Source organism: Hypomesus nipponensis, chromosome 17, assembly GCF_054491055.1.
Source record: "Hypomesus nipponensis isolate SF chromosome 17, ASM5449105v1, whole genome shotgun sequence".
Taxonomy (NCBI): domain Eukaryota; kingdom Metazoa; phylum Chordata; class Actinopteri; order Osmeriformes; family Osmeridae; genus Hypomesus; species Hypomesus nipponensis.
Window position 1 is genome coordinate 8472523 of NC_140377.1, and position 14459 is coordinate 8486981.

At 49.7% G+C, this 14459-nt stretch overlaps 1 protein-coding gene across 1 annotated transcript; it reads right to left on the reverse strand.

The window, feature by feature from the left end:
* Window positions 1-8272: 8272 nt before the first annotated feature.
* rdh8a (retinol dehydrogenase 8a) lies at window positions 8273-13178 on the reverse strand. The gene is made up of 6 exons (XM_084677738.1): window positions 12846-13178; window positions 10848-11009; window positions 10005-10184; window positions 9662-9755; window positions 9346-9529; window positions 8273-9160 (listed from the first exon to the last, which is right to left on the reverse strand). The coding sequence occupies exons 1-6, from the start codon at window positions 12949-12951 to the stop codon at window positions 8933-8935; spliced, it is 954 nt and encodes a 317-aa protein (XP_084533864.1). The 5' UTR covers window positions 12952-13178; the 3' UTR covers window positions 8273-8932.
* Between the last annotated feature and the right edge of the window lie 1281 nt (window positions 13179-14459).

Sequence of the window (14459 nt, forward strand, 5' to 3'; positions counted from 1 at the left end):
CTGACGCCATTACCTCCAAGCCGTTAGCAGACGGCTCCAACTAGCCTGTTCGTTTGTGACTGCCAAGAGCTGGACCCAAATGACACAGACAAAGGCTTGGAAGTGCCAGCTGAAATACGGGTGTGACTGTTGAGAGCCAGTCGGGGATAATCCTGTGTTGCTGGCTTCTCCCAACCCTGAGATGTTTAGGAGTGCTGGCACGTAGCACCGGCTGTCAATCCCCAAATCTATGGGAGATCTGTGTTTAATTTGCCCAAGAGGTCCTTGCCAGAACAGAGAATGGGAGAGAAAAAGAGAGGGAGGGAGGGGGGAGAGAGAGAGAGAGAGAGAGAGAGAGAGAGAGAGAGAGAGAGAGAGAGAGAGAGGGAGAGAGAGAGAGAGACAGAGAGAGAGAGAGAGAGAGAGAGAGAGAGAGAGAGAAAGAGACAAAAGGAAGAAAGATTGGGGATGAGAACATGAGAGAGAGAGGGAGGGAGGTGAAACGAGTGCTTTTGTCTGTGGGTTGGAGCACTGAGGGTGTCCGTGTCTCTAAGCGCTGGTGTGAAGGACAAGTGCTTTAGCCGTAACAAGCCCCCGACGTGCCTCGGCGCTAACAGGTCCTGCGCAAGCTCGCTGGCTATCGAGGGGGCAGTGCAAGTGGTTAAGTGTGCGTTTCTGTGTGGGAGTAGTGGAGTATATTTACGACTGTGTAACACTGTAGTTAACGGTCTGGGCTCTCGCTCAGATTGCACTGGCATAGGCCTGGGCCCTCAGGCCTGGGAGAATCCTCCTCTCTCCAAGATTACCCAACCTGTGCCAGAGAGCACACAGGCACAAACAGCCACGGACTCCCCCCCCCCCCCCCCGAAGGCTAGCTCTCACACAGACACATTCAGTACTCTACACAAGACGGTGTGACCTCGATAATTCTTTCAACCTTAGGCAAGAAAACAAGTTGACGTTCATTATTGGAATCTGTCATGTATGATGAAAAGGCCCACGATGAACGGAGAGGTAAGCTGGTGTGTGCAGGGACTTGTGTGTGGGGTGTGTGCACCATGGGTGTGCTGGAGGGATGTGACCATGACAGGTAACGGTGATCAGCCCGGTTATTCTGGTTCTGCTCAGGGAGACAGGCTGAGGCCTGTCCTGCTCCTCCCTGAAGCCTGGGAACCAGAGAGGAGAGATGGGGCTCTGATCGCCTGCCTGCCTGCCTGGTGGGTTGACCGGCTGGCTGGCTGCCTGGATGGCTGCTTGCTCGGTGAGTTGTTCCCATATTGCTCATCTGTTTATTATTATTTCACTGGGAGTACTTGAGTTGCAAAAGAGAATTGGGGCGGGTGTTCTGGAGGTCAAGACAGATGGAATAGTCTCCCAAGTTTTATAAACAATTCCCGTATGGTGTGTGTTTTAAACAGAGCCAGAACTGCATGTGAAAGGAACTGGAGAATATACATAGTTTGCAGTCTGGTTCAAACACAAGCCGCGTTTGGGTGTTTGCGCTGAAACAGAATAAAGCGGGACTGCTGAGCTCCCATGGCTGCCGCTGCTTCACCCGACGAGCGCGACGCGCCCGATAATGACCCTGGGCTACGAAGGGACGGAAAACCGAATCAGAAAAGAAAAGAACGACAAAGAAAAAAGAGACATGGGACAGAGACATAATAGGAAAAAAGATACCTGCTTATGTCACATCCTGGGGGATTTGTTAGCCCTTCTTGTCTTGTTTTGTTTGCCAACAGTTTCGTTTCAAGTCACTTGATCGCTCATCTGGTATTGCACTTCCGACAACAGATGTTCGTATAACAGGGCTGACGAGTGACGGTGACGGCATACCTCAGAGACCTCGAGTCAAGGTATACGTGGGAAGTATGGCTGGCAAAGAGTCGAGTCCGGGGGTTACATGTTGGCTTGTGTGCCCGATTATGTAGGCTGGTTGCGAAGCCAATGTGGTGTGTCAGGCCTCTGTTAGAGTTGCTGTCTCGGCTATGGTTTTGTGTGTTGGAGAGAGAGTGGGCGCTGTGCAGACCTGACCCTTGACCCCTGCCCCCCCCCCCCCCCCCCCAGCCTCAGGAGGTGAGCCCTTGTGGTGAGAAAGACAGGGCCCTCGTGCCAGCACCCCCTACGCCCCTCTCACAGTCACATTCCGAGGGATGCTTTTCCCACCGAAGACCAAACACACAACTCTGTTCTTTGCTGGCGGACGTCCAGGGAAGTGGGTGATCACATGGGTGGTGTCTTGACCGGTGTAGTGTTCTGTACTGACCTCCATCTCAGCCATTCCACCACCAACCCAGAAGCAAGGGACCAGGGAACCTGGAGGCCAGAGAACGATGTGAACAGGGGACCAGGAGACTAGGAGACTAGGAGACCAGGAGACCAGGAGCCTAGGAGACCAGGAGATAAGTAGGACAGGAGAAGGGGAGAACAGGAGACTAGGATACCAGTAGGACAGGAGACTAGGAGACCAGGAGACTAGGAGACCAGGGGACACCAGTCTACCTGTCTGATGTGTCTCTGGCTCACTTGAAAGATGACTTTGTTGCAAGTCTTCCATTAGGAACTAAAGTGTTCTTCTCTCAATCCATTTTCTATACTCCTCACACACCTCAACGCCCTTCTCAGGCTCTCTCTTTTCATCTCTTTGTAGCTTTCTCTCTGACACCTACTCTTTACACACACATACAGTAAAAACACACACACACATAGAAAAAAGAAAATACGTTCTGGGTGCATTAGCGGAGCACATGAGCTACCACAGGAAATGTATATATTGTCTTGCGCTTGTGCCCCAGAGCTCAAGTGCTTTGTTAAATGACACAGTCAGTTTGAACATGATACGACCCCCTCTCGTTGAGGTGGATTCACCAGATTGGGAGTCCCCTGTGGCATTGTCCATACTTCCTGCTACGTCCTCCGGCGCAGGGCGCCAGTCTGTGCGGAGGCATGTCTAATGTTCACCAATCAGGATCCCTCGGGGGGGTGGGGCCGAGGTGTGACATCTTCGATGAGATACACTGGAGGGACGGGGGCGGGGGGGGGGGGGGGCAGCAGAAAGGCAGATCTCAGAGACGGTGGCTCATTAAAGAATGTCATTCAGAATGCCGAAGGCCAACGGGGAAAACAAAGATGGCCGTCGAACGCATGGGAAGACCCTGCAGGGCCCGACGAGAGAAGGAGAGAGGGGGACGGCTCCTGACACGTCGCAGTGGATCCGAACGAGGGTGAGCGACAGCCACCAAACGACAGAGGCGTGTTTGTCTTCTGATTAGACGGAGCCAAACAGAGGCACAGCTCTCCATTGGAGATAACCAACAAAGGCATCTCTTCACGGGGCCGAAATCTGCCTCGCATCGCTTCATGGTCATTAGACGTAGGCATTCTCTTTGTTTTGGGGAGAATGCCTCTCTGAATGCACGAGTACAGCACATTATCCAAAGTTTACTATGTATCAGCTGTTGAATGAGCAAGATAACCAATGCATGCTAGCGGTTGTTTGTGTGTGTGTTTATGTTGCTATGTGTGTGGAAAAAAAGTTTGTCTCCAATGATATTGCATGTCTGTTAAAGTCTTTATGATTGTGCATCAGTTTGCGTCATGGTTTTGATGTGTTTTTTATTAAATAACATTTGGAATGCTATTGCCTCTTAACTGGCAGCCAAAATGGGATGCACTCAGGCTGAATAAACAATGATCTGTCTTTGGTCAGGGAGAGGCTTGCTGGCAAGGCGGGAGCCCGACACCCCACCCAGCATGGCCCACTGGGGTTGGCTCTGGTGAATGGATCAGGTCCTTGGCTTTGGTGACGAGGTCTCTCTCATTCTCTTGTTCTCTCCCTCACTATGCATCGACGGGTCTCGCCGTGTTTGTTTCTCTCTTTTAATCGTTGCCACCTTTCTCGCTTCTTTCTGTCTTTCTCTTGGAATCTTTGTCATCTTTGTCGCTCTCGTTCTCTTTTCTATTCTCTGGATCCTTTGGTCCTCTCTCTCTGTCTCTGTCTCTCTCTCTCTCTGTCTCTCTCTCTCCCTCTCTCTCTCTGTCTCTCTCTCTTTGTCTCTCTCTCCCTCTCTCTCTCTCTCTCTCTCTCTCTCTCTCTCTCTCTCTCTCTCTCTCTCTCTCTCTCTCTCTCTCTCTCTCTCTCTCTCTCTCTCTCTCTCTCTCTCTCTCTCTCTCTCTCTCTCTCTCTCTCTCTCTCTCTCTCTCTCTCTCTCTCTCTCTCTCTCTCTCTCTCTCTCTCTCTCTCTCTCTCTCTCTCTCTCTCATTCTCTCTCTCTCTCTCTCTCTCTCTCTCTCTCTCTCTCTCTCTCTCTCTCTCTCTCTCTGGCAGAGATGAGAGTGCTTGTCTTGTTAGGACTCTAACCACAGACAGTGGAGAAGAGTTGTCTGGAAAAGAGCCAGTGTTGCCTGGCAAAAACAAAGCTCATTGCTGTTGATATGCACACTCTGCCATAAGGTTTGTGTCTGTCACACAAGGAGAGCTCTCGCTTCTCTCTCTCTCTCTCTCTCTCTCTCTCTCTCTCTCTCTCTCTCTCTCTCTCTCTCTTTGTCTCTCTTTCCCCCCCCCCCTCCCCCCCCCTCTCTCTCTCCTCCCAGTCTCACTAACCGCTCTCTGCCCTTTATCTCTGGTCTGTCTTGAGTCATGAGTGTGTCTGCCTGCTGAGGTCATAGACTGGCCCATGCTGAGGGAGACGATGGTTAAATGTTCTTTAAGGTTGAACTTGGACCAACACACACAGGCACACACACGCACGCACGCACGCACACACCAACACACGCACACACACACACACACCAACACACGCACACACAGACACTCAAACTGGAAGAACAACACCGCCGCCTCAACCCGAGACAGAAACTGAAACACTAGGAAATGAGCAGGAAGGATAAGGATCGACCAGACAGAAGAAATCCCTGTTCAGTCAGATAGCAGACAGCAGAAAGGAAAGCAGCTCGACATTCACTGAAAATGACAAATGTACACTCTGCCCATCTTGGATTTCCAGACATCTAATTAAAACCACAAAGTGTGATTGGCTGGGTGAAATCCAGCGACATCATCGGGTTGGAAGTGTGAGAAAAGAGAGAGTTAAGAAAAAGAAAAAAGAGAAGGCAGAAAACAAGTGAGCGGGGGGGGGGGAGCTTTGTGAAGAAGACAGGTGAGGCACGCCATGGTAACAGTCTGTTAGTAACAGCCTGTTAGTAACAGCCTAACAGAGTAGGTGCCTTGGCACCTAGTCACAGAGGAAGAACAGCAACAGCTGAAGTCCTCGACTGACACGACGTTGGCACGCCCACACCTCTCTCTACCCCATCAAAAAAACACCATCGAACACTCCAGTACTACTTGTTTTGGTCCAATAAAGCCCACACAAACACACACACACACCAGCGTCTTCCATATATCACCTGGGTGTCGAGAATCATAATTGTGGGGGGGACACTGGATCCTGTAATCTTTGAACGAGAGGGACTGGTGGTTCTGAGAAGGTAGGAAGTGGGACAGAATTGTATGGTGGTTGACCGAGCTGGGGATTCCTGCGGGATTTTTTAAGGCCATAACCGTATACAAGTGGATGAGACTGTAATGATGACAATAGCCGTTCTGTCGCCTGTAGAATGAATCAGACTCCATGTCTGAGAGAATGAGTGAGCGAGTGGGTTGGAGGACACAGACGAGGGTAATGGATGTGATAGGAAGCAACCCTTAGAGAGAGAGAGAGAGAGAGAGAGAGCGGGAGGGAGAGAAGGAGAGAGAGGAGAGAGAGAGAGAGAGAGAGAGAGAGAGAGAGAGCGGGAGGGAGGGAGGGATGGAGAGAGGGAGAGAGAGAGAGAGAGCGAGAGAGAGAGAGAGAGAGAGAGAGAGAGAGAGGGAGAGAGAGAGAGAGGGAGAGCGGGAGGGAGAGAGCGGGAGGGAGGGAGGGAGAGAGAGAGAGAGAGAGAGAGAGAGAGAGAGAGAGAGAGAGAGAGAGAGAGAGCGGGAGGGAGGGAGGGAGAGAGAGAGAGAGAGAGGGAAGGAAGGAAAGAATGAGTCAGGGAGACAAGAGGGAGAAAGAGGGAGTCTTCACCTCCAGCTTGGACAGGCAGGCCTGGGCTGTGGTGCGGTTGTGGGTCAGTGTGGCTGTTCATCCCAAACAGCAGACCGGGCTGAAGAGCGATGCTCCTCATACACGCTCGGGGATCAAAGAGAATAACCTACAGTACACAGACAACAGCTCCACTTAGTGCTGGAGTCCCACAACCTCAGTCTGCAACGCACACCTACCTCCCTCCCTTTCTCTCTCTCTCTCTCTCTCTCTCTCTCTCTCTCTCTCTCTCTCTCTCTCTCTCTCTCTCTCTCTCTCTCTCTCTCTCTCTCCCCCTCTCTTCCCTGCTTTCTCTCTCACTCTCCCTCTGAGAGTCTAAGGCGTCGGCGACAGGTGATGATGTTGGTGGAGGGGAGGAGAGGAGGAGACGGGTGGAGGAGATGAGAGATCAGAAGCAGCGTGGGGTGAGCCAGGGAGCACGCACACGGAGCCCTTCTGGAATGCGTCTTGACCATGAACATGCCAAAGATAACGTTTCAACCTCAGTCTGTGCCTGCCTGCGTGCGTACGTGTGTGTGTCTGTGTTTTCTCTCGCGTGTGTGTATGCCTGCGCTGAACGGGACCTGTGATGTCAATGCGCACAGACCTTGCGTGCCGGAGGAATCTGGGGACCTGTGTATATAGTGGCTCAGTAGTTGTGACAGGGTCAAGACCAAGCCACGTCATGCTGCCCCTGATTATAGAGCAATTATGTTCTTGATTTTGAAACAAAAGTGCCCAACAATGGTTTGATAAGAATAATGCTCTCGTTTAATGAGACTTGCTGTAACTCCTGTGTTCATTCAATTAGCAAACAGGTCCTCTATTCAGCCCAGGGCACCCCATCCCTCGTTTTCCCAAATCAGACACACCCCGCCTCTCACTGTCCCCCAGCCCTTAGCGTCCCAAATCGCCCTTGGACCCCCTAAACATTCAGGACACACAGGCTCCTCCTCCCTCCCCCCACCGGACTGGCCCCCCACTCCCCCTCCCCCCACCCCCAACCTATTTGATTGTGATTGACAGCGTCTTTGTCCCATTGTGCGGAGCTGTCGCCTCTGATGAAGACACATACGCACAGGGCTGTGTGGCGGCCCCTCCGGCCTCCGATACCACAGGTCTGGGACCAGTTGCGCTGCCTCGACCACTGACGACGCTTCGCACAGCGAGGGCCGTGCTCTGAACACAGCCGGGCCCAGGCGGGTGTCTGGAGCCAGGGCATCCAGAGGACAGACGGGCCACTCCACGTCCCAGCCCCTTCTCTGTCCCTCTGTGGGGACCGCGGGGGTCCAGAGCAGTGGGGCTCAGTGGGGGGGGGGGGGGGACAGCTGGAGAGGGTGGCTCTGGGGTGCGGGTCGTGTCTGGGGAGGACGTCATTAACAAGGCTCACCCCTCCTCAGGGATGGGAACCAGGTCACATTCTCTCACACGGCACAAAGCGGGGTGTGTGTGAGAGAGGGGTGGGGGGCTCTGGGAGGGGCCTGGATCGGGGGCAGGCCATGACCTCTTTATATCCATCAACAGATCACTGGCTTGGTTCATATACACTCGCACATGCACACAGATGCACACACACGCTCCCACACACACACACAACACACACAAAGGGAATATCCCTCCCTGTCTTTTATATACACATTTTCTATCTCTCTCTCTCCCACTCACACTCACACAATGTATAATAGTTAGGCTCACACCGAAAGGTCATATGTGCGAGTCAGAGCTAACAGGTTGAAGAGAGTTTACAATCCAAACACGGTTACTTATTACCCAGCTGCTCTGCCGTGCAGTACTGGTCCCATACCAGGATGTGTCTTCAGACAAGTCCATTCGAGCAACACCCTTTTCATCATGTCCAACCACACAGATGTTCCAGAGCACGTAGGGTCGACTTTTCGACTTCACTCTACGGTCAAGTCAAGTAGAGAAAGTGATGGGCTCAACTCAAGTGCAGCTCCCTCCAGTCTCCCTAGAGATCATTGTGTGTGTGTGTGTGTGTATGCGGGGGAGAGGGGAGGGGGAGTAGGTGGGGGGATCACATGCAATCTCAGCACAGATGGGCCCTGCTGGTGCAAAAAATCTAAAGTGATCTACTGCCCCCCGATGGTGAATAGGAGATATTGCCAGCTGCAGATGCAGGCTAGTGTGAAGTCGGATGTGTAAAAAGACCTGTTGAAAGATGAGGCCCAAAACGTGTTCTTCTTTTGCATTATCTATGAAGTCTGAAGTAAAGGGTAAATCAATATGTTTATTTCTACATCAATTTGTTACGTTCAAAAATAAGATATCCATCCATTCACCACCTTTAAAAACCACACATGAAGCTTGAAAAGAACTTTGATTCAACAGCAGATGAACATAAAACAACACTGCATTCATGTTAAAAACAAATCCGTTAAGGCAGTTTTTGTATTCGGGCTGACTCAAGAAATACTGCACTGTTCTATAGGTTCTCAATGGTCTGAGTCATCGGATTAATGGCTACTCATGTCATGATTTCCTGGGATTGTGTGACCGCTAGGTTACTCTCTGTAAGACCCACCCTGTTCTTCCTAACGATACAGAATGAATCAGCAACCAACAGCTAGCGTACGTGGACAGAGCCACCTTGAGAAGAGAAGGGCATTTCATGGCTGTGTTGTTGTATGTATTCACGTCTATGGTGTGTGCATGAGGTCATTCCGTGTACCTCCGCAACCGACCTGTGCAATTGTGCGTGTTGCTGGGGCTAAGCTTATCATGGCACTCTCGCTCAACTATGAAGCCTGGCTCCAGGTGGTCCTCTCTAGTCTACCAGGTTGGCCCGTTTCCCCTTGTCACCCCGGGGCGAGTCTGGGTTATCGGGAGACCGGCCGAGCGAGGGCAGGCGTTCTCGCTGGCGCCCCCTTTCAGTTGGGGGAGATGGTGCGTCTGCGCAGGCAGCTGCAGGTGAAGCACTTGAGGATGCTCATGGTGATGTGCATGAGGGGGCCGAAGTTGAACAGCAGGTTGTAGAAGGTGTTCACCGACAGCCCCCCCGTCTCGTCCGCGTACTTCATGGCCACGATGGGGGTGTACATGCTGTTGGTCAGGTTCCTGAAGCGGGGGCTGCTCGACTCGATCACCTTCTTGGTGCACTAGAGGGAGAAGACGGTAAGTCTCGGGAAGGCGCTCGACGTCTTTTTCCCCACCGCCGTCAGAGGGCGGCGAGAGGGCGGGAAAGGACGTGCGAGTGGAGGAGCAGGGGCGGTGGGGGAGGCGAAGGGTTTGCATAGAGAGAGCTCTGGAAGTACTGTGGTAAAAGGGGGAGATGTTCACTGACCTTGGCAATGTCCTCTGGGGTCTGGCCCATAGCCTCGAAGATGTCAATGGAGGACGGCAGGTAGACGTCTTTGAAGTAGCGCACCGTGTCAGCGTCGGCGCCCGGGTACTCCATCTTCGCCACGTCGTCCATCATCTTGGTCTCAAACTCTGTGTGCACCGGGCCCGGCTCAATCATGGACAGCCTGACCGATGAGGGGCGGGACAGACAGACAGACAAACGGGTTTTCGAGTATTCCCTCTAAAGAGCAGCTGGACTTAAGAACTTGGGAAGCCTACGAAGGAAGTTTATTCAAAAAGGTTCAAGACAAACTCACTGAACGTTGAACTTCATCAGCTGCACAGCCATACTCTCACAGAAGCCCTCCATTGCAAACTTGGAGGCAGTGTAGATATCATTGAACACCACACCTGTCCAACCGGATACAGAAGGCTCACGTTAGAGATCCTTCCCTGCTTTTGAACCTCACTCCCTAACATGACCAGCACGGTGCGTACACAGAACCTATGAAACAGCCTATACCTGTACAATGCAAACATTCTGATAGCACAACATTAGACAGTTTCATATTGACAGATAGCTCTAGTGAATGTGTACCACTACTTCTGCACTCTGCCCCTGCACACCCCCCCCCCCTCCCCATCCCACCTCTGTCCTACCTTGCAGTCCCATGACACTGCTCATAACCACAATGTGACCGGCACGTCGCTTCTTCATGTCAGGCATCACCTCCTTGATCATGCGCACCACGCCAAAGAAGTTGGTCTCAAACACCCTCTTCATCTCCTCAATGCTGATGCTCTCCACAGGACCGAGAAGGCCCACTCCTGCGTTGTTAACTGACGCGACATGAAAACAGACACACAAAGCAGACACACAAAGCAGACACGGAAAACACACAGACTGGAGGTTAAAAACCTTTTTCGATTCGAGCAATGTGGTCAAATTCGGATCTGAAGGATCGTTGCTGTGGAGCTATGCACTGCCGTGCAGTCCAGTTACAGTTTGAGTTGAGGCTTTTCACACAAAGGCAGGAGAAGTATGTTATTTTCTCTTGTAAATTGTTTGATGGGAAATGTGTGACTATTGCATGTGGAAAAAAACAAACTCCCTCGCATTCAGATAGTATTTTGGACTGTCTCCACCAGGTGTCAGTATATGGCTAAACTAAATTGAAAACAGAGCTGTGATGTAACTTGCTGTTTGTCTGGTCTTGTGTAATTAGGGTAAACATGTGGACACAATGGGTCTGTTCCATGAATAGCAACTATATCCAGATAGCAGATATAATCCAGCAGGTCAAACAGGGGTCATTACATTGTTTCTTATTGAGACATGCCTTAGCAAAACCAGGCTCACAGCCCAATTGAAAGCACACACACACACGCACAAGCATAGAACAAGCTGTCAGAAAGGCGGTTTCGTCCAAACTGGGGATGAGGTCACGGCCAAACAACAGGACTGTTATGGCCACTTGGGTCTACCTGTGGTACTGTACTCACTAAGGATATCAACGTGGCGGTCTTTCACGCTGTTGAGGCACTGCTTGACTGACTCGTCGCTGCACACGTCCAGGGGCAGCAGCGTGAGCGTCTTGCCGTACGCCTCTCCCGCTGCCTCGACCAGCTTGGCCTTCTTCTTCAGGTCCCGCATGGTGGCGATGACTAAGAGGGCCAGAAGAAGAAGAAGAAGAAGAAGAAGAAGAAGAAGAAGCGATGAGTCATGAGACACAGTCCCAGGGGGAGGACACGTGTTTGTGGTTGATGGTCCACTGACACAAACACAGGTGACACATTCACCAAGACAGAAAGAACAGACGCAGGCCTAATCTCTCTGTGGAAACACACACACACACACACGTTAGCAGAGATAGCAAATGAGGTCAGAAGGTTGCCACTCCCTCAGAGTTTCAATAATAGACAGTTGAACTTTGAACCCGCGTCGACACTAACCTACATACCCCGGACGAATCTATAACTAAGAGTCTCTCAACGTGGGCCTCTTTATAATCTTTCCCTTATTTGCGGTGTTGCACAGCAGTGCACAATGCAATCACTTGTTGTAAACAACAGCTTAATCAGACACTAATCTACTCGGTTGTCCTCCATAGATAAATCCACCCTCTTTTCTATTACATCTGGCTGAAGAAAAAAACACCCCCCACACATACAGACCTACAGACAGTTCATGGGTTTGTGAGGGTGATAGCCAGCCTAATATAGAAGGAGCGTGGAATGGTGGAATGAGAACAGAATATGACTTAATTGTGAATTTATGGACATCTGCTCTGAGGAGAAACATGGCACACATGTTCCTATAGAATGTAGAATTGCACGATTCAACACGATCAGTTTCACTTACAATCTTGACAATGAGAAATGTGGGTGTCCTTTAACCATCCATATGATTTATGGATTGGAGGGAATAAGGGTTCCATTGTTCTTTTGGTCAAGATGGAATTATTCTCTGGAAGTTTAAACTTCTTAAATGGACTACATTACCCTGAAATGGAATCTTGGGGTCCTGTGAGGCTAGTATGCTGCACCACTGGTACCAATCATTGCTCAGAGCAGAGTAATATGTAATTTCTACTGGAATTGCTAGTCCCAGAGCATATACTGTATAGGCCACAGAGGAATTGTTATAGAATTGATTGGGTGGTTTTGAAAAGCAGTTTAAAGTTTAATGAGAAAAGTTCGATTAAGGCATAAAAATACAATTAAAACAATATTTCAACCAAGTAGCATAGTGTTGGGGAGTATGCTTCTCAATCGCTTATTTTCCACTACTCTACTTCACGGTAATAAATCTCCCCCAGTATCCCTAAAGAATTAGAAAAATTAAACGTAACCCCAGATTGACATTAATGACGGGATGGCTGTAGTTAGGAAGGGGAGGAAAAACGAACAATGTCTGTCAGAGATCCCGATTCTGCTGAGCCCAGATGAAGACTTCAAACAAGCCTTGCTTTGAGTGAACCTTCGCTTGTACAGGTCTCAAACTTTGTCCCTCTTTCAACACTCGCTCCAGTGAGTGAACTATAGGCACATTAGATACGGCACTAAATCGGGGCAGCGGTCTACAATTCAGAGCGATAAAGGGGGCTTTGTACTAGAGAAGTCACTTGAAAGAGAACTGGCAGTCTCTATTATGATCCCCGCCTGGCAAGCGGCATCCTTGCCGAGCCGTACCCTGGAAACTGCGCTTTCAGATGATAATAGCGGAACCAAGGGGGAATGAAACAGTGTTCACAAAAGGAAATAGATTCGATAAGACTGGGTTTGTACAGGGCTATATGATTTAGGATTGACAAAAAAACTCATAGAGGGAGGTAGACCTACGCACAAATGAGATTTGATATTAGTGTTGCCCATAGACAAACAGGCCGATTTATTTGCACGAAAAAACTTAAACAAACACCACGAATTGCCCGACATATAATGCTATCAGAGCAAGTAGCCTTTTTGGAAAAAGGTTGAAACAATGTAATGTGCATTTACCATGGTAACGCTTCTTTTCATCTTTGGCCAGCGTGACGGCGATTCGTAACCCGATTCCGGAGGAGCAACCGGTGATCAGCACTACTTTCTGTCCACTGCTCGCCATGGTTTGTCCGTTTATGTCGTGTTTTAGTGGTCTTGTACTCCGGATGGTGGTTGCTGAGCGAGTCCGACCACCGGACTTTAAAAACTAAAGCGGATCATGGAAACACACAGGCCATGTGAGCAGTAATACAGTCACATGTCCGATGAAATCGGTTTCTAAAATACGTGGCACCTCGAATTTAAATCTGATAAATCCTGCCTGTCTCAGTTGATGTGAAATAACTTAATCGTCTGGGTGCGTGCGTACAGTACGCGCGCGCGTGTTTGTGAAATAGTGACGTTGAAAGGAGAGATTAGATTGACAGGTTTTATAAACCTAGGCCTGTACCCTGTGTTGATTTGATGTTACTTCAGATTGTGTCTTTGCATCTCTGTTTTGTTATTCCCTATATGTTCAAGATAACGTCAAATAATTTTAACATTTAGTTTGTACAGAAGCTTAGGTGGTGTAGGCTGGTTTATTAGCGTTGACTCTGACACTGAGACACTGGTGGGCAATAAACTCTTCTGAAATAGGCCCAAATAACCATAGGTTCATTTTAATCCACCTCATTAAGTGGGATCTCTATAGTAGCTCAGAGCATAAATTCGATTCTGCTGCCACCTGCTGGCAGACGAACAACGTTGCATCTGACAAATGGGGTTTCACAAGAGGAAACAGAATAGTTCTGTCAATAGCATATTGTAAATAGTTTTCATAACAATCAAAAAAGGGACATGGAGTTGTGGTTAAGTCAGTGTAGTTTTAATTCAGTTGTTCATGAAGCATTCAAGCACTGGCTTGGTGTGTAGGTAATGCTTTTAGACTGGTGAGAACGGGATTAAACACAGGGCTCTCAAATGGATCAAACATTGACCATACCTGTCAACCTGACAAGTCATCCCTTACTTCTCAGCGTGAGAAATGCAGGGTGTTGCGTGAGAGCGGGTGAAATGGTTGAAATGCGTGTCTCGTGGCCAATGGGCCCTGACAACACAATTGGGACAGGTGTTCTCATAGACTCTTATTCGTTGTGAGAATTTACAATGAAATTGCAAAGTTGGATGGTTTTGGCAGTACAATTGATATGGCCCATAGTGCAAAGGTCAAAAACATGTGTGGACTTGTTTGCTGTTGGGCTGCGACAGCTGCACGGTTAGTAGGGCCCTCAAGTCCTTCCGTTCTCCCTTTGCAAGGCAGCGACAATGAAATGCAAATCACATGCGAACGAGCAGTGAATGCCTAGGCACCAGTCATACCTTACCTTGTACAAGGATCCGATTAGAGACTCTTTGTAAACATTCAGAGGAGGTCAGCTGGTTGACTGGAGGACAAGAAAACACAAATGTCCTTCTTACCTGTAGGTAGACAGGGATAGAGCAGCAACCGATCTTCGGAAGATTTCCTCAAAGTGGTGTCTCTTCTTCGGGCCAGGTTATTTATGGATAGGCCTCTATTGCCAAGAGCTTCTTTTTCAGAGGCTGTTTGTCATTTCTGTCATAACTTTGAAAGGAGAGATTACCCCTAAG

Excerpts from the sequence above, each read along its gene's own strand:
- rdh8a (XM_084677738.1), bottom strand. The coding sequence starts at position 12,951 with ATGGCGAGCAGTGGACAGAAAGTAGTGCTGATCACCGGTTGCTCCTCC. Across the intron at positions 9,756-10,004 it reads CAGTGTCATGGGACTGCAAG|GTGTGGTGTTCAATGATATC; the intron begins GTAGGACAGAGG and ends CCGGTTGGACAG. Across the intron at positions 9,530-9,661 it reads CTGATGAAGTTCAACGTTCA|GCTGTCCATGATTGAGCCGG; the intron begins GTGAGTTTGTCT and ends CTCATCGGTCAG.